We start from the raw sequence: 18047 nt of genomic DNA on the forward strand, positions 1-18047 counted from the left end.
TGCTCTGGTGCCCCAGGAAAGGGCCAGCAGCCCCAGAGCTCTGAGACCCTTTGTAGGAGAAGAGAGGAGATCTGGGGCTGGGGGCAAAGTTCCACATGCTCCCCTGCACCCCCTTGGCCGTGTGGCGGGAGTCGGGGCACTGGCCCTTCCTGAGGCTGCACCTGCGCAGTCTGAGTCTGGGAGAGGAGCGGGCCTCTGACCCTGACCTGACCCCTTGGTGGGTCAGAGAGCAAGCTCCTTCATGCCACGGCAGGTCTCGTGGTCAGGGGCTCTGGGGCGTGCACTGGGAGGCCCCTGACGCCTGGGCCCATTCTGGGGGCACATGCTCCTGCCCGCCCTGTCCACGTCTGCTCAGGAAGGTCCCTGGGTTTGGCAGCCTTGCCCTGCAGGACACCATCTGCCCAGACCTGGGCCTCACAGCGTCAGGGGCCTGTGTAGCCAGCTGAACCAAGAGCTCTTCATCCTCCTGACCGTGGGCAGAGGGCTGTGCTGCCCCAGGGGCCCCCATTTCTGAGGAGCTGTCCCAGTCCAGGGTCCTAGCTGAGTGCTGCCCCCAGGTCCTCTGTGACCTCTGGGCCCGGCTCTGTGTCCTTCAAAAGCAGTGAGCCTGAGTGCTCTCTGATGCTCTGGCATTCCCACCAACCCCTGCTGACTTTTACAGAAGCTTCTCTGCCAGGTCACAGAGCATTGAGTAAGAGCCCAGCCTTGGGATCTGCATCCTGACTCCTCCATTACCCAGCCCAGGCCAGTCAGGGTGCCACTCTGAGCCTCAGTTTCCTTTTCTGCTGGGTAATAATTGTACCTACACATAGGGCTGTGCTGAGGGAGGCACCAAGTGATGGAGCTAAAGGGCTGAGCATGGTGCTGGTTAGGTGGTGGATGTGGTGAGGATGACCCTGATCAAGGGGCATGGGGTGGTCCAGCCAGCTGGTGCTTTGGAGGAAGAGACCAGGGAAGGCTGGAGCCACAGGAAGCCTTCCTGGAGTAAGTGGCCAACAGGATTTGGAGTGAGGGGAGGGCAGGAGAAGCTGATGGAAGGGAATGGGCTGAGGTTGGGAGGCAGGGGCATCAGTGGGACTGGGGTCATACCTGCAGCGTGGGCCCCTGCATGGAGAGGGCAGGCAGGGTCCCCCATGGACGCCTTGGGGCTGAGCTGAGCCCGTGCTGGGCACTCCGAGGCAGCCGGGGCCCTCCAAGGGCAGGGAGATGGGGACCCTGATCCTGCTGGAACAAGGGTCAGGGCTTCCCCGGCCACCAGGTGTCCCCACCGCCCCGCTCTATGGAGCTCCGGGGTCGGTTTGTTTTGTTTTTAGAGCAGCAGCGACGATGGAGGTAATGACGGCACTATTATTACTTCTGAAGGGCTCAGTTACTGAGAACTGACAGCAGCCCCTCAGCGCACACGTTCTCACTCCAGTTCTGCGGAGGAGCAGGACAACCAGGGGACGGGAGGAGGAGGGAGGGGCGTCCGCCGGAGCGTCCCTTTTGGTCTCTGCATGTCCTCAAAGATGGGGCCAAGGGGTCGCATCTGATGTATCTGTCTCCAGGATAGACGTGACGGGTAAACAAGAGAGGGTTGAGAGAGGCAGTTCCTCCAGGGCTGGGGAACCACAGAGGAGGTGAGCCCTCCCCACTCCGGCTTGCTTTCCAAAATGATTTTGTTTTGTTTATTTGTTTATTGGTTAAATCAGTAGTCAGCGTTTGCAATATAATGACTATGTAAATATTGTTCACTCCTGAGCAAATAGTGTCTAACTTTTTGTGTTTCCTGGAGTTATTAATAGTTTTTTTCCAGTTGCTCAGTTTTCTATGTAACTGTCACTAATCTACCTACCTATCCATCACCTATCACCTGTCTACTTATCTATCTGTCTATCTATCTATCTATCTATCATCTATCTAATATTATCTTCATCCCCAAAACCCCATACCCATTATCAGTCACTCTCCACTTCCCACCCCACCCCCAGCCTCAGACAATCACAAATCTGGATTTTTCTATTCTGAACACTTAATAAAATGGAAATAAAAAGACAAGAGGCCATTGTGACCTCTTGTGTCTGGCTTCTTTCACTCAACATGATGTTTTCAAAGTTCATCTATGTGGTACGTGTATCAGAATTTCATTCCTTTTTATGGCTGAATGATATTCTATTGTATACTACATTTTTTTTAATTCATTCATCTGTTGGTGGACATTTGAGCTTTCCCACTTTTTGGCTATAATACCACAGTGAACGTTCATGTACAAGTTTTTGCATGGACACGTTTTCGCTTCTCTTGGATAGATACCATAGAGTGGAATTGCTGGGTCACATGGTAAATCTGTGTTTAACTTTCTGAGGAACTGTCAGGCCGTTTTCCAAAGCAGCCGCGTCGTTTACCTTCCCACCAGCAGTGTGTGAGCGTTCTGACTTCTCCACATGCTCATCAGCACTCGTTATTGTCTGTCTCTTTGCTTCTAGCCATCCTAGTGGGTGTGCAGTGGTAGCTCGTAGTTTAGAGTTGCATTTACCTGATGACTAATGACATTGAGCTCTCTTCATGTGCTTATTGGCCATTTGTGTATCCTCTTTACAGAAATGTCTATTCAGAGACTTTACTCATTTTTAAATTGAGTTATTTGTCTTTTTTTTTTCGGTGAGGAAGATTGTCCCTGAGCTAACATCCGTGCCCATCTTCCTCTATTTTGTATGTGGGACGCCACCACAGCATGGCTTGACAAGCGGTGTGTAGGTCCACACCCGGGATCCGAACCTGTGAACCCCGGGCACTGAAGCCGAGTGCATGAGTTTAACCACTAGGTCACTGGGCTGGCCCTGGGTTGTTTGTCTTTTTGTTGAGTTATGAGTTCTTGATACATTCTCGATACAAGTCCCTTATCAGATATATGATTTGCAAATGTTTTCTCCCATTCTGTGGGTTGTTTTTTCACTTTTTTAATGATATTTTTGGTAGCACAAAAGTTCTTAATTTTGATGAAGTACAACTTACAGATTTTTTCTTTTGTCCCCTGTGTTTATGGTGTCATATTTAAGAAGGTGTTTCCTAACCCAGGGCCACAAAGATTTACTTCCATATTTTCTTCTAAGAATTTTTTTTTTTTTTGCGAGGAAGATCAGCCCTGAGCTAACATCCATGCTAATCCTCTTTTTTTTTTTTTGCTGAGGAAGACCGGCTCTGAGCTAACATCTATTGCCAATCCTCCTCCTTTTTTTTCCCCAAAGCCCCAGTAGATAGTTGTATGTCATAGTTGCACATCCTTCTAGTTGCTGTATGTGGGACACGGCCTCAGCATGGCTGGAGAAGCGGTGCATCGGTGCGCGCCTGGGAGCCGAACCTGGGCCGCCAGTAGTGGAGTGCGCGCACTTAACTGCTAAGCCATGGGGCCGGCCCCTCTTCTAAGAGTTTTATAGTTTCAGCTCTTATGCTTCAGTCTGTGATCCACTTTGATTAAGTTTTGTGTATGACGGGAGGAAGGGGTCCAGCTTCATTCTCTTGCACGTGGAGGTCCAGTTGCCCAGCACCATTTGTTGATTATTCTTTCCCCCATTGAGCACCCTTGTGGAAAATCAATTGACCACAAACATGAGGGTTTATTTCTGGAATCTCAGTTCTACTTTGTTGATCTGTATCTCTATCTTTACATTGTACCCCTGTCTTGATTACAGGAGCTTTGTAGTAAGTTTTGAAATCAGGAAATGTGAGTCCTCCATCTTTGTTCTTCTTTTTCAAGATTGTTTTGAATATTCTGGATCCCTTGCACTCTGTATGAATTTTAGGATCAGCTTGTCAATTTCTGCCAAGAAGCCAGCTGAGGTTTTGACGGAGATTGTGTTGAGTCTGTAGATCAGTTTGGGGGGTGTATTGCCACCTTAACAACAGTAAGTCTTCATTTCATAAACATGGAATGTTTTTCCATTAATTTCTTTCAAAAATATTTTCTAGTTTTTAGAGTACAAGTTTTGCACTTCTTTTGTTAAATTTATTCATAAGCATTTTATTATTTTTGATGATATTGTAAATGAAATTATTTTCTGAATTTCATTTTTCAATTGTTCATTGTTAGTGTATAGAAATACAATAAGCTTTTTGTATGTTTGTTGTATATTGACGTTGTATCCTGCAACCTTGTTGAACTATTTTATTAGTTCTAATAGTTTTTTAGGGGGTTCTTCAGGATTTTCTGTATGCAAGATCATGTCATCTGCAAATAGAGATGATTTTACTTATTCTTTGCCAATCTGGATGCTTTTTATTACTTTTTCTTGCCTAACTGCTGCTGTAGCCAGGACGTCTGGCACAATGGTGAGTAGATGTGGTAAGAGTGAACGTCATTTCCTTGTTCATGATCTTAGGGAGAAAGCCACCATTAAGTGTGCGTTAGCTGTGGGTTTTCCTTAGATGCCCTTTATCAGGAAGTTCCCTTCTGTTCCTAGATTGTTGAGTGTTTTTATCATGAAAGGTTTTGGATTCCATCTAATGCTTTTTCTGCTTCTATTGAAATTACTAGTGGTTTTCGTCTTCACTTTCTTGATATGGTGTATTACACAGACTGATTTTCAGATATTAAACCAACCTTGCATTCCTGGGATAAATCCCACTTGTTCATGGTATAGAATCCCTTTCATATGTTGTTTGATTCATTTTGCTAGTATTTTTTTGAGGATATTTGCGTCTATATTCATAACTGTCGCATTTTTTTCCCTGACCATTTCTACAGATCTGTCAAACACCCATCAATAATGTTTTCTGCATCCTTATACACAGCAGAGAAATCACATGAAATCTGTGAGTCTCATTCCCTCCCCTGGAGGATTCCTCTGCTGCCTTCTGATCTTCTACATTTTGGACTGATTGCCTCTTGGCTGTTACCCTGGGACCTCCTTCACCCCTCTTCTGTTTGGATCTGCTGCTCCCTGGATCCATGGCATGTTCTCTGTAGCTTACTGAGAAGAGGGACATGGGAAGTAGATGTTCTTGTGTCCATGAGTGTCTGAAAAACTCTTTATTATTTCCTTACACTTGCTTGATGGATTCACTGGGTCTAGAATTCTGCATCTAAAATCATTGTCCATCAGAACTTTGAAGAGTTTGCTCCAGGTCTTCCAGCCTCCAGGGCTGCTGCTCCTTCATTTGGGACCCACCTGTTCACCTGTTGTTCTGATGTTTCACCCCAACGTGGCCTCAGAGCAGGCCTGGTCCATTCACAGGGCTCGGCAGGCACTCGTGGGCCCTTCAATACAGAGATTCACAATCTTCAGTCTGAGAGATGGTCTTGGATTATGGCTCTGACATTCCTTCTGCTCTATTTTCTCTGTTTTCTCCTTCTGGAACCCTGTAAGGTGGGTGTTGGACCTTTAGGATTGCCCTCTGATTTTCCTATTTTTTCCTGTACTGATTTCCATTTCCTCGTCTTTTTTAGCCTAATATCTGGAAGATAGTCTTGGCCTTATCCGATCCTTCTGTTGCATTTTTAGTTTTGATGATCATATCTCATTTGAAGACGTCTTTCTCGGTCTGGAGTTGTTCCTTTTCCGTGGCACCTTGTTTTATGGACCCAATCTCCTCACGTCTCTGCAGTCCTCATGGAGGTGTCGTTTCTAAGAGGGAGTTTCCTGGAGGATTGAGCAGGGAGGACAGGAGAGCCTCTGGTAGGGGGTTGAGGGACGAGCCATCCTCTTTGGTGAGGGACCCTGGTATCAGTACCTGGAGCCTTCCATGGGCCACTCACTGTCCCCACAGAAGTCTCCAATCTGCTGTCGAGAGGGGTGGCAGCCCATTCCTCGCCTCCCCCGAGCCTGGAGCCTCTGGGGATGCACTTCTCCAGACAGAGCTCGGGGATCCTGCAGGGCAGGGCCGGGCCTGGGCTGCACGTGGTGGGGATGGTGGGGTTCTGGGGGCAACTGCTTTGAAGAGCCCCCAGCCCATCTTTCTGTTCACATACACTCTCTCACACTCACTCACACACATGTGCACACACACACATACACATGCATACACATTCACACCCCTCCCATCACCCCCTGCAGCAGGGCCTGGGGTTGCCACAGGCTCGACCTCTGCAGATTGGAGGGGACGGTGGGTGACAAACTAGCCTGCCTTGTTCAGTCTCCCTCCCTGAAACCTGAGCTAGGGCCCAGCCCTCCTCCAGCCCCTGCCCCCCAGTGTGGGTTGAGATCTCCCCTGTCCATGGCTGTCTCTCCCCTGTTCTCATATCTTTGTGGGTTATAGCTTTTCTTCTCTCCCTCCCTCTCTCCTCCGTTCCTCCTTCTCCTTCCACCTTTGCTGCTCTTGTATGGGGTTTGGGGAAGGAGAGACTTGAATGGGGGTGGTTCGTCCACTATGTGACCCGAGGCCCCAGGTCCACTCTGTCCTCAGGGTCCTACAATAAGGAGGAGGTGCCATGGGCCTCCAGCGGGCCTGGGACCACTGGTGGAGGCACTGGGCCCACCACCCAGCCTGGTTAATGCTGCGGCCTCTCTGCTTTGCCCTCTAGAACATGCCCAACGTCCGCGACCACGACGCCTCGGTCTACCTCCGCCTCCAAGGAGATGCCTTGTCTGTGGGCGGCTATGAGGCCAACCCCATCTTCTGGGAGGAGGTGAGTCACTGAGGGATCGAGGGAGGGGGTTTGGGGCTGCATCTCAGTGTGGGGAAACCTTCCAGAGGGCCCACCCCCCTGAAGCTCCTTGGGTGCACACCGAGAAATGGCAGGTGCCCCAGCCCCACAAGGGTCAAACCCACTTTCCTCTGACCCCTGAAGGACCTGGCACACAGGTCGATTCAGACCTGGGCATGTGGAGGGCTTGCCTCAAAACCTCAATTGTTAGAGGCTGCGAATGTGTAAAATAATGATCTTAGAAGATCATGAAATCTTTTAAGTCCTCTGTCCGTTAGCAGATGGTCCTCTGCCCTCCCGCAGCCCCTGCGGCTGCAGCAGCATCTTCCCCCCACTTGGGCTGCTCTTCTGGCAGCTTCTGGGGTCGAGCGTGTGTGTGGGCCACCCTTGCTCCTATATTCACGCGTTTAGTCCACAAATTGAAAGACTAAATGACTACTTGGGCCAGATACTATTTTATTTTCTGGGGAAAGAGAGAGACTAAGAGAAAAGTTCTTGTCCCAGGAGGCCTGTATTTTGGTGGGGAGACATAGAATAAACAAACAAAGATGTAAGTAAAGAAGTTTTGGTTGGTGATCTGTGCACTGAATGAAGTTAGCAGGTTAAGGTGAAGCCTGGGAAGACTGGAGTGGAAGGAGGCCTTTCCGACTGTGGTCAGACAGGGTTCCCTGAGGAGGGGACATCTGAGCAGAGCCCTGTAGAGAGCTAGGTGGGCGAGGAGCTGCCCCAGGTGGAGGTGGAGGCCGCGAGGTCAGATCAAGTTTTCCCTTCTCGAAGAACTGTAGGAAGATCAGCCGGCCTTGGGTCAGTGGTAGGCGTGGGCAGGACCGGCTCAGGTAGGGGTTTATGGGCCACAGAGAGTCATGGGGAGCCATGGGAGACTTGAGAGCAAAAGAGGGTGTGATCTGATTTGAGAGACCAGGTTGAAGGAGGATGGAGAAGCAGGGTGACCAGGTAGAGGCCGTTGCAACAGTCAAGGGCAGAGCAGGTGGGGCCCAGGCCTGGGCAGAGAAGGGAGACAGACAGGCCCCACTGATGGGTCGATGATGGGGAGACACACTGAGGCGACCTGAGGGGCACCAGCCTGGCCCCGTCACTCACCCAGCTCCGGGAGGCTGGCTAGGCCCCCGCTTGACCCAGCTCGGCTCCCGTTGGGCAGCTGTCATGGGACATGAGCCCCCGCCCTGCCTCCCCAGGTGTCGGACAAGTTTGCCTTCGGCCTCTTCGACCTCGACTGGGACGTGTTCAGCCAGCACATTGAAGGGGCCGTCAACCGGGTCCCTGTGCTGGAGAAGACGGGGGTCAAGTCCACAGTCTGTGGCCCGGGTGAGTGGGGAGGCCTGGAAGCTGGGGGTGGGTGTCCTTGGGTCCCTCTGCTGGACTCCTGAGGCTGGCCTGTGCCAGGCTGTCCCCACGCTCTCGTGACATCGTTCCCGCAGCCCTGGGTATCTGCGCTGCCTTTACTCATCTCTGCAGGCAGGAGACCTGAGCTTGGCGAGGGCAGAAATTTGCCCATGGGCACACGGCCGGGCTTTTTTCCACCCCAGAGTGAGCCCCTCCTGATGTCCCAGCCTGGGGCTCTTAATCCCCACTCGACCCCTCCCTGGGACTTGGTCTTGTTGTCTATAAAATGGGATGGTGAGCCCCACCCAGCGCTTGGGAGGCTGATCGAGGAGAGGACCTTTCCTGACACCATTCCCACAGGGCTGGAGCCCCCCAGTGCCAAGTCTGGCCTCAGCTCCCACTCTCCTGCTTTCCAGAGGGCTCTGTCCTGGCTGGGACCCCAGGCCATTGGCCTCACCCCCTGCTCTCTGGCCTCGGCATCCAGCAAAGGCAGGGCCAGACACCTGCTCAGCGTGGAAAAGCCCTGAACCCTGGCCCTCATCTCTGGCCTCTGGGAGAGCTGATCCGAAGGAGGCTGGGACAGAAGGGGAGGCTATGAACAAAGGTCTCAAGTGCCTGCCGTGGGGTCTGCATAGCACAGCCCCAACACCCACCCTGCTGGCTGGTGCTCACCCGAGCTGTGCCCCAGGCTGGGAGGCTCGGACCCACAGAGCTGAAGAGTTTGGCCGAGGCCAGCAGCTCATTCCCGCAGGACCCGCCAGCCGGCCGGGCTTTGGGAGCTCAAAGATGATGTGACAGATCCCCGCACGAGCAACTCACAGCTCAGCGGGTAGAGAAGGCCACTCAGTAACTCGATGCCTGGGACAGAGCCGTCCTGGGGGTGCCCAGGGAGCCAAGGGACCCCAGGGCACGTGAGGCTGATGCAGGCTGAGTGGGTTGTCTGAGCTGGGTCTCAAAGGCTGTGTGCACGTGGAGAAGATTCCAGAATAAGATTCCAGGCCAGGTGCAAGGCAGGCAGGCGCGTGGTGTGCAGGAGCCCGCACAGCGTCCACTCAGTTCCTCCGACTTGGCTGAGTGCCTGCCCGCTGTCCCGTGCCTGCCCCGGGCCGAGTGCGTGAGGAGCTGGGCAGGGCTGCTGTTAGAGGCTTGGCGGGGCTCACGGGCGGTACCCTGAGGCGGTGGGCTCCAGACCAGGGGAGGCAACCTGTTCCAGGTGAGGGCGCAGGTGGGTGGGGCTGCTGGCCCCGGGTCCTGGCCAAGGGTGGTCTCTGGGTGGTGGGAGGGCTCCCGATGGCGCCGGAGCCACATGTTTACAGCTGAGGGACTCGGAGTGAGGTTGGCCCAGAAGCTACCAGGTACCCAGCATCATCTGCCTTTCCCTCCACGCTAACCGGCACGTCCGCTGTGCAGAGGCAGACGCGCCGTCTGGCGGGCAGACCAGGGTGCTGAGTCTACTATAGCCCAGTGGGGCAGGTGCCCTGACGGGAAGGACAGGGGTGGTGGGTGCAGGGTGGGCCGCTCAGAGGAGGGACAGCCTCACCAAGCCCTTAAGGGTAAGTGGGCGCTGTGTAGGGCTGCAGGATGAGTGTCAGGGCAGGGGGAGCAGGCCGCCTCCCATCGCGGTTCCAGCAGAATCACACGGGATCCCCCTTCCTTCCTGGCACACACAGGATCTCTTTAATCCTCAACAAAGGAAGGAAGTGCGTAGGGGGAACCTTGCCTGTTTCAGGGCTGTGGAGGGAGGTTCAGGAGATACAGCCTTGCCCAAAGAGGAAACTTTGTATCTGAGGCTGAGTTGGAGCCCAGCTGGGCCTTGATTGGCCGCGTGGCCCAGGTTGGTGAGCCCCCTTGGGCCTGGATGTCTTCCTCTGTGAAATGGGCGCACTTGTCAGCAGAGCGGAGTGAGGGTGAGGAGCCGCAGGGGAGGTGCAGGGCATGGCCCGGCCAGCAAACAATGGTGAGCCTCGTGAGCAGAAGAGGACGGCCAGAGGCCAGTGGGTAAAGCAGGCTCCACAGGTCACGCAGGGAGCGAAGGCAGGCCAGGACAAGAGAGGGGAAGGATCCCGACGCGCAGGGGGCTGTGGCCTGCCGGGGCGTCCAGCCCTCTCTGTCCTGGCACACTTGGTGTCTACACAGCCGCCGGCCCGGGCTGCTTCAATCTGTTCGGCTCCTAGGGAAACCTTGGATGAGAGGCGCGGCTTCCCCAGAAGAGGTAGATGGGGACACTGGCCAGCCGCAGTGGGCAGGATGGGAGTGAGCGCACTCCAGCACAGGGCTCGGGTGTGGGGTGCGGGTGATGACTTACTGCCCCCCGCGGCTTCCCCGGGCCTGTGTGGACTGGCAGTGAGAAGCACAGGCCTGGAACGACCCCAGGGGCAGGAATAACCTGGGAGGGTTCTCATTTTAATTGGACTGGGGGGTCATCACTCCCAGGAAGCCCCATGGGAGGGGATGTGCGTGTGAGGACATCTTGTGCTGGTTTCCTGGCTGTGAGCGAGGTTTCGTGGGAAAATCAACATTTCTCTGTGCTGGGGAGGACAGGCCCGGCCAATGGCCTTTGGCCTCCAGAGCAGAGCAGGGAAGTCCCAGGCCCCCTTGACTTCGGGGCAGCTGGGGGTGAGCGGAGCTCTCATTCCAGGGTCGGGAGGGCCCTGTCCGCGCTGCCTGGAGGTCCCGTGCATCCTGCATCCTCGCGTTGCTCAGTCTTGAGTCATTTGTCAAACATCCAAGAGACCCTTGTCCCTCAGAACTCTCTTCCATCTGGCTCTCCCCTCAGATTCCCTGTGAGGCTGTTCAGAACGTCCCGCCCGCCTGCCCGGGGCCTGGAGACACTTCCTGAGCCCCCAAACTGTCATTGGGCCGTCCCCGCACATAACCGAAGCCTCCCCTCCCCTTTCCTGCCAGGGTGGCTCCACCTTCTCCGAGCCACCCTGGCCTCTCCCCCGGTCACCTTGATGCCCTCCCGGCCTCCTCCCTTGCCCCTTACAGCCCGGTCACTGCACACGGCCCCAGGGAAGCTCTGACACTTATCACACGGCGTCTCTCCCCTCTGAGGCCTCTGCAGGAGAATCACTGTGGCTTCCAAGGCCCTCACCGCAGGCCCTGCCCTCCTCTCTGACCTGCCTCCTCCAGCCTCCCCTGCAGCCATTTTTCTGCCTTCCGGGGTACCCGGCAGCTTGGAAACGTCCCCCAGATCCCCTGGGGCTGGCGGCCTCCTTCGGCTCAGATGCTGAGGGTCAGAGACCAGGGTCCGGCCCGGTACCGCAGGGAGCAGGACCCAGCTTGTTACCAGCCCACACGCAGGATAAGAGCTCGGGCGGGCAGCCAGGCAGCCCTGACCAGTGGTCCCGGGTCCGTGGGTCACTAGCAGGGTGACCAGGGATAAATGAAGCCCAAGGCCATGCAGCGTCCTCATCTGCCACCGGGTAACGATGGTGCCGGCCAGAAAGGGTTGTTAGGAGCAGCCAGCACCCCAGTCACTCGGGACCCCTTGTCACAGCGTAGTTTCTTCCCAGACCCTCTTTTTTGCTTGCTTGCCTCCTTACTCTCTGTCTCCTTCGCTCTCCCGTCAGCTCCCAGAGTGGGGACTCGTCTTATTCAGAGCTGCCTTCCCAGGCCAAGCTCTGGGCACAGACAGGTGGGCTGCAAATATCTGTAGACAGACTAACTCACAGCCCTGTGAAGTAAGAACCGTGATCCCAATTTTACAGATGAGGAAACTGAGGCTCAGAGAGGTGAACTGACTTGCCCAAGGTCACACAGCTAGGAAGGGGTAAAGCAGGGTTGGAACCCAGGACTGTGGCTACAAAGTCCAGCTATTTATAATTACGCCCAAGCGTCCCTCTCCCTTCGCGTCCTGACCTCTGCCCGTGGCATGCTTGCAGCAGACTGAAGTGGGAGGCTTAGTCCCCTCTTCCAAAGAACTATGATCATTTATTCATTCAACAAACATTGATGAAGCACGTACTGTTTGCTGGGCTGTGTACTAGGTCTCGGGACACAGCAGTGTGCAAAGCCCAGTTCCTGCTCTCAAGGTCCTCGTGTCTCAGGGAGTGAGAGTGAGGAGTCACGGCAATGACACAGCAGGAAGACAGTGCAGTGACGGGGGCCACATGCTGTGGTGGGGGCTCAGGGAAAGGCCCCTCATCGCAGGAGAGTGGCGATAGCCACGAGACAAACCAGGGCCCCACAAGGCAGAACCCCATTCAGGTTGGGTAGTTCTGGCAGTACATGCCAAGGAGCTCAGCGGAAAGTGGCAGGAGCAATCAGGGAGGCTCCCTGGAGGAAGTGGCCTTGGGCTGGGTCTTGAGGATGGAGAGGGTCTGGATGAAGGAGGCACCTGAAGACCCCTGCCTCAATTTCTGCCTCTCGGGAGACCCCGCCCCAGGTGCTTGTGGCGTGGAGGGAGCTTCAGGCCACCGCTTCCGTTTCAGAGTCATTCACACCAGACCACAAGCCCCTGATGGGGGAGGCGCCCGAACTCCGAGGATTCTTCCTGGGCTGTGGCTTCAACAGTGCAGGTGAGTGAGTGAGGTGGCCAGCTCAGCCTCTCCAGTTCTCCCTCGGACGGGGGCTGGCCCATGAGCACTGGGCCCCTGACCGGGGTGGAGACAGGACAGGCCTGCAGGGAGGGGCTGAGGTCCCCTTAGGTGGCACGCCCTCGTGTGAGATCCAGGGTTTGGGGAGTGAGGCTGCCTGTGGAGACAGGAGGGGCACAGAACTGAGGGGAGGGGCTCTGGGGGCGGCCTGCAGACTTGCGCCTCCACCCCTGCAGGAATGATGCTGGGCGGCGGCTGTGGGCAGGAGCTGGCCCACTGGATCGTCCACGGGCGCCCGGAGAAGGACATGTATGGCTACGACATCAGGCAAGCGCGCGCCGGAACCCATGGGAGGGAGCACTGCTCACCCGCTGCCCCAGGATCTGGCGGGTGGGGAAAATAGAGAGGGCTTTTAAGAAAGGAGCCTGCTCTGAAATCCAGAGGGCTTCTTGGAAGAGGCAGCAGCAAGGGAAGAAAGGGAGGAAGGCTGCCAGCTGGGGTGGGGCTGCAGGGTGCCTGGGTTTGGCAGATCCATGGCCCTTCACAGTTTCCACGATCTCTTGTCCTGGTGTCCTAGCTGACCTGCCAGACAACTCCAGGATCAGCAGTGGAGTCTCATCTTCCCACTTTGCAGATGGGGAGACTGAGGCCTGGGGAGCAAGAGGACCTGCACAGGCTGCCCGGGGCACAGGGCTGGGCCGGGATAATTAGCAGTATGTGTGCAGTGGCTGGGACCCAGCAGCCTTGAGTGGAGATGTCAGTCGCATCATTCAATTACGGGGTGGCGGGAATAAGTCAGACTCAGTGCCGGGCAGTTTCCCCACAATAACCCAGGGATGGTGACGTGTGTGCCGTGAATGTCGGCGGGGCAGTGACCACATCTGTGCAGGTGAGACGCTTGGCACCAGGCGTGCACACAGAAACGCCAAATAAACCTGAGCTGAGGGCGCCGACGTCAGAGCTTCGAGGCTTCCCAGTGCCCCTCAGCCTTCTGCGAATGGGGCCAGTGACAAAGGCAATCCCAGGCAGGGTCCGCAGGGTGGGTGTGGGTGGGGCCGGGGTCTTGTCCCCAGGCGGCAGTTCTGTGGCTGGGCCTCAGCCTGTGCACAGCGGGCGACACTGCCTCTGGGTGTTCAGCCCGCTCTGCGGTTACTGCCCCTGGCACAGGAGACCTCAGCTGCCCGGTATGGCTGGAGGTGGTGGGGGGTGGAGGGGGTGCTGGTTCAGCCCAGTGTGCCCCTGCAGTGTGCCCCCACTCCTCTGCAGACTCATCCCTTCCTGGCCTGATGAGGACGTTATTCCTACCGCAGGGATGACTGGCTCCCACAGAGACAGACAGACAGTGAGATCCCCCGACTGCCACCCCCTCTGTGGTGCCTGGCACAGTGTGGTCTGCTCTGTGGCTGCCTCAGAGCCCATCTGGGTCTGCGCCCACTCGCTCTCCCAAGAGAGGAATGTTCCAGAAATGATAAAGCTGCAAGGGGCCTCGGGGATGGACCAGTCCACACCCCTCCCGCTAGAAGCAGCAAAAAGGAGGTGTCGGAGTGGGCGGGGCTGTCTGCCATGCCCTGGCCTCCCTCGGGCTGAGGGCTTCAGCACTGGAATCAGACCAACCAACCGGGTCTCACACCTGGCCACACCCGGCGCCTCCCAGTGCCGCAGTGTCCACAACTGCAAACGGGGGCCGACACGCCTGCCCACCCCTGGGCTGTGGAAGGCTGCGTGGGGCGGGGCGGGGCGTCCTGCGCTCAGCAGCAGCCTTGGCTCTCCGGCTGGCGGAGCCCCTGCCCTGTTGGGATGGGTCTGGGCCTCCCTCTGTCGGCCGCCTTCTCTCGCACACTGAGACACAGCGGGAGCGCTTTGTGGGCTGGGCTGTGGCTGGGGGACAGAGCTCCCACCTCTGTCCCGGACTGGGCTGGGGCCCTGGGGTTGGGAGGCAGAGGGTACAGGGAGGGAAACTGTGAGATCCGGTCTGCCCGGCCTTCTGGCCCACGCAGTGCACCCAGGAGACGGCCGGATAATCGCATCCCAGGCCAGAGCGGTCCCTGACGTGGGACTTCCATATCCACCCAGCCGCCCCCCACCCCACCCCACCCCCGACTGGCCGACTGCCACCACCAGGACCAGCTGCTGGCACCCGGCACCCGGGGGCTGTCAGCACCCATGACATGTTCCGCCTGCCCGGGCCTGAGCCAGGGGATGGGGGCGAGACACAGACGCTGCAAGAGAGAGGCGGAGCGAGGAAATGAGGGGGCTGCGTCAGGGAGTCACCACAAGGCCGAGCAAGGAGAGGGGACAGAGAAAGAGCCAGCTCCAAAATGTAGCTTTCCTGTGTCCAGTTTCTCCTGACGTGTCATCCTGCCCATGAAGCTCAAGAGGTCAGAACAGGAAGGTGGCCGTGCTGTGCCATTGCCTCCTCTTACACGCGAGAGGGCGGCTCAGTGAGGGGGGCGCCTGCAGGGGGCAGTCGGGGCCCCGGGCCAGGTCCAGGACGCTTCTGAACCCTGGGCTCATGTGAGGCTCCCAGGCCGACCTGGCACCAGGTGGCCTCCAGGCCACGGCCGCTGCCTCCTGCATGGCATGGGTGGCGAAGCAGGCTTGGCCTCCCCTTGGAAACCCACAGGGGTTCCCAGTCACCCCAGCCCCACCACCTATTAGGTGTGTGGCCCTCGGCCAGTTCCTCCTCCTCTCTGAGCCTTGGTTGCTCCATCTGTGAAATGGGAACGGCGGTCTAACCTCTCCGCATGTGAAACACATTTGAGGCTCCTGTGTATCGACGTAGGCAGGGCTGGGAGTGTGGGCCGTTAGTTTTAGGAAAAGTCCCCGGAGTCCCGGTAAGTAGGGGAGGAGGACATAGCTGGTGGGGAGGCCGGCCCTGGAGGATAAGTGAGGGGCCAGCAGATGGAGAGTGAAGCTGGGGACAGACGGGGAGGCCGGGATGAGCTGGGGGTCTGAGAGGAGGGCTGTGCACAGGCGGGGCTGCAGGCCCGGCGGCTCACTGCCGTGCACAGTCGGGCCCCGCAGCTGAGGAGACCAGACGGAAATGCTGTTGGGCGGCTCCAGCTGCTCTGACCACACGAGGGCGGGAGGAGGGGCCCTGGGAGATGGGTGCTGGGGCCTCTTAGCTCAGCAAGAATAGTGGGTGGCCCGCCGGGTTGGAGCTGGATACCACAGGGGTTGAAGTGGCTCTACGCAGTGTCCCAGCTCCAAGGGGACAGCCCTGCAACTGTCCTGATCACACCGTCCCCCGGAGCAGGGCTCCCAGACACACCTGGGATTTCTCCCAGAGTCTCCGCACACCTGGGGTCCCGGGCCTGCCTCAGAGATGGGGCCCAGCTTCAGAATCACAGGCTTTGGGGGGCCTGACCTGAGAGGTGTCGCCGGCACCCCTTTGCCTCCCCACTGAGGGGGCACAGAGGAGAAAGGGGCATCCTGTCACATCTGCTGACCCTAAACTCTAAAGACCCTTCACATGAACTTCCACCGGATCACTGGGCTTCTGGACCCCTCCCGGGGGCCCGCTCAGGCCTGGGTGTGCGGAGGCACCTGGGATCCACATGTGGTGATGGGACAGAGGGCGATGAGGGGGACCTGAGCCCAGTGCCCTGGTCGGGATGAGAAGCACGCTCGCCCCTGAGCACCGTCCCAGCCCGAGGCCCTGTGCCCGCAGTGTTCGCTCACTGCCCCCGACAGCTGGGGCGGGGGTGCAGGGGCTCACCGAGGTCTGGGGGCTGCCCGAGCCCCACGGTAGGAGCCTGCAGAGCCAGGAGCCCCTCCTGATGCCCGTGCCCCGGGGATGAGGGTCTGGTTTTGCCCGGGGTCCCTGGCCGGCCCCTCCCTCACGGGCCCCTCCGTCTGCACAGGCGCTTCCACCACTCGCTCACGGCCCACCGCCGCTGGATTCGCGAGCGCAGCCACGAGTCCTACGCCAAGAATTACTCCGTGGTCTTCCCCCACGACGAGCCCCTGGCGGGGCGCAACATGAGGAGAGACCCCCTGCACGAGGTACCGTGACCTGACAGCGCCTGCGCTGTGCCAGCGGTGGTCACTCTCGGGTAGTCCAGGGTCTTGGGGCGACGAGAGTGCGTGTGGTACCCCAGCTGCAGGGCAGGTGAGGGGATGGGGCGGCTCATGCATTCCCAGCTGCTTACCAACAGAACGTGCTCAGAGCACACGCCTGGGAATCTTGCCTGACTGCTGAGAGCGGGGGCTCTGAGTGGCATGTACATGGGCAGGTGTGGGCAGCTGCATATCAGAGGGGGGCGCAGCAGACAGCGGCATGCGGGGGAGATGTGCTCCTGCTTGTGCAGCCTGCTTGGGATATCTTTGCTCCTTGGCGAGCTTCTACTTAAATGATGAAACCCACTGTCAGGTGCCCTTCCCTGAGGCCTGCCCCTCTGTACCCTCTCAGGCCCTGGACAATTCAGGCGCCTTACCTGTGCTCCCAGCCCATCTCCAGCCCCTCCCTGCACCCTCCACCTCATCTTGTGCTGCACGTTTTGCTTATCTGTCTGCGAGGACCCTGCAAACAGGAGCTGTGCCCTGGTCCCTCTGGTTCCTGAGCACTGAGCACAGAGCCTGACTCTTTTTTCTTTGTTTTTGTAAGGAGATCAGCCCTATGCTAACATATGCCAATCCTCCTCTTTTTGCTGAGGAAGACTGGCTCTGGGCTAATATCCGTGCCCACCTTCCTCCACTTTATATGGGACTCCCCCACAGCAGGGCTTGACAAGCAGTGCGTCGGTGCGCGCCCGGGATCCGAACCAGCGAACCCCAGGTCGCCCCAGTGGAGCACATGCACTTAACCGCTTGCGCCACCAGGCCGGCCCTCAGAGCCCGACTCTTAACAGATGCTCAGGGAATGTTTGTGGAATGGGTGGACGGGGGAGGGGGCAGGAGGGCAGGCTCAGGGAGGAGGGTGCATTTAAGCTGAAGAAGGAGGCTCCTTCACCTGGGCCACCAGTGCGTGGACCCCAGAGGGACCTGGTGTCCACTGCACCTCTCGAGGATGGAGGCTGGAAGACGTCAGTGGTTCCGGGGCTGCCCTGCCCCTCAGCCTGGCTTAGCGGGCCTGCTAGGACCTCAGGCCACACGTGAGCTCAGGCTCTCCACAGTGGTCCCGACACTGGTCCCGACACTGGTCCCAACAGCTCAGCAGCCTCCCCAACAAACGCAGGGCTTGCTGGACTGGCGAGTGGAAGTAGATGGGCTCAGACACGTTCCTCACAAGGGCACAGTTCCACCCGAGGGAGACACGGCAGGGCGGCGGCACCCCCTGCCCCCGAGGAGAAATCTGCACTCTCCCCCCACCACTTCTCTTCCTCTTAACACCCTTCTGGGGTCGCTCCCCAGCCACTGACGTGTGTTCTGTTAAATAGAGGAGCCTGCGCCCCGGTTTCCCTCCTTGGAAAGGTGACTCGTCCCCGGTCCATGTGTCTCCATCACTCACTGGGGGGGATGTATCCGGGTGTCACGGTTGGCAGTGTGACCTCGTCTGCTTCCCCTCCCCCTCGGGGTCCTAGTGGTCCACAGGAGGCGGCAGA

At 57.4% G+C, this 18047-nt stretch overlaps 1 protein-coding gene across 2 annotated transcripts in view; it reads left to right on the top strand.

Moving 5' to 3' along the window:
* Positions 1-18047, top strand: part of SARDH (sarcosine dehydrogenase) — a 70227-nt gene that overhangs the window by 9366 nt on the left and 42814 nt on the right. For both annotated transcript variants that reach the window (XM_087418838.1, XM_014782303.2), the window contains exons 8-12: positions 6500-6604; positions 7819-7948; positions 12400-12486; positions 12741-12831; positions 16368-16509. In XM_087418838.1, the coding sequence (XP_087274964.1) occupies positions 6500-6604; positions 7819-7948; positions 12400-12486; positions 12741-12831; positions 16368-16509 (555 nt within the window). The remainder of the gene's footprint in view (positions 1-6499; positions 6605-7818; positions 7949-12399; positions 12487-12740; positions 12832-16367; positions 16510-18047) is intronic.

This window comes from Ceratotherium simum, chromosome 29 (genome assembly GCF_057802395.1).
Source record: "Ceratotherium simum simum isolate JZ-2026a chromosome 29, ASM5780239v1, whole genome shotgun sequence".
NCBI lineage: Eukaryota > Metazoa > Chordata > Mammalia > Perissodactyla > Rhinocerotidae > Ceratotherium > Ceratotherium simum.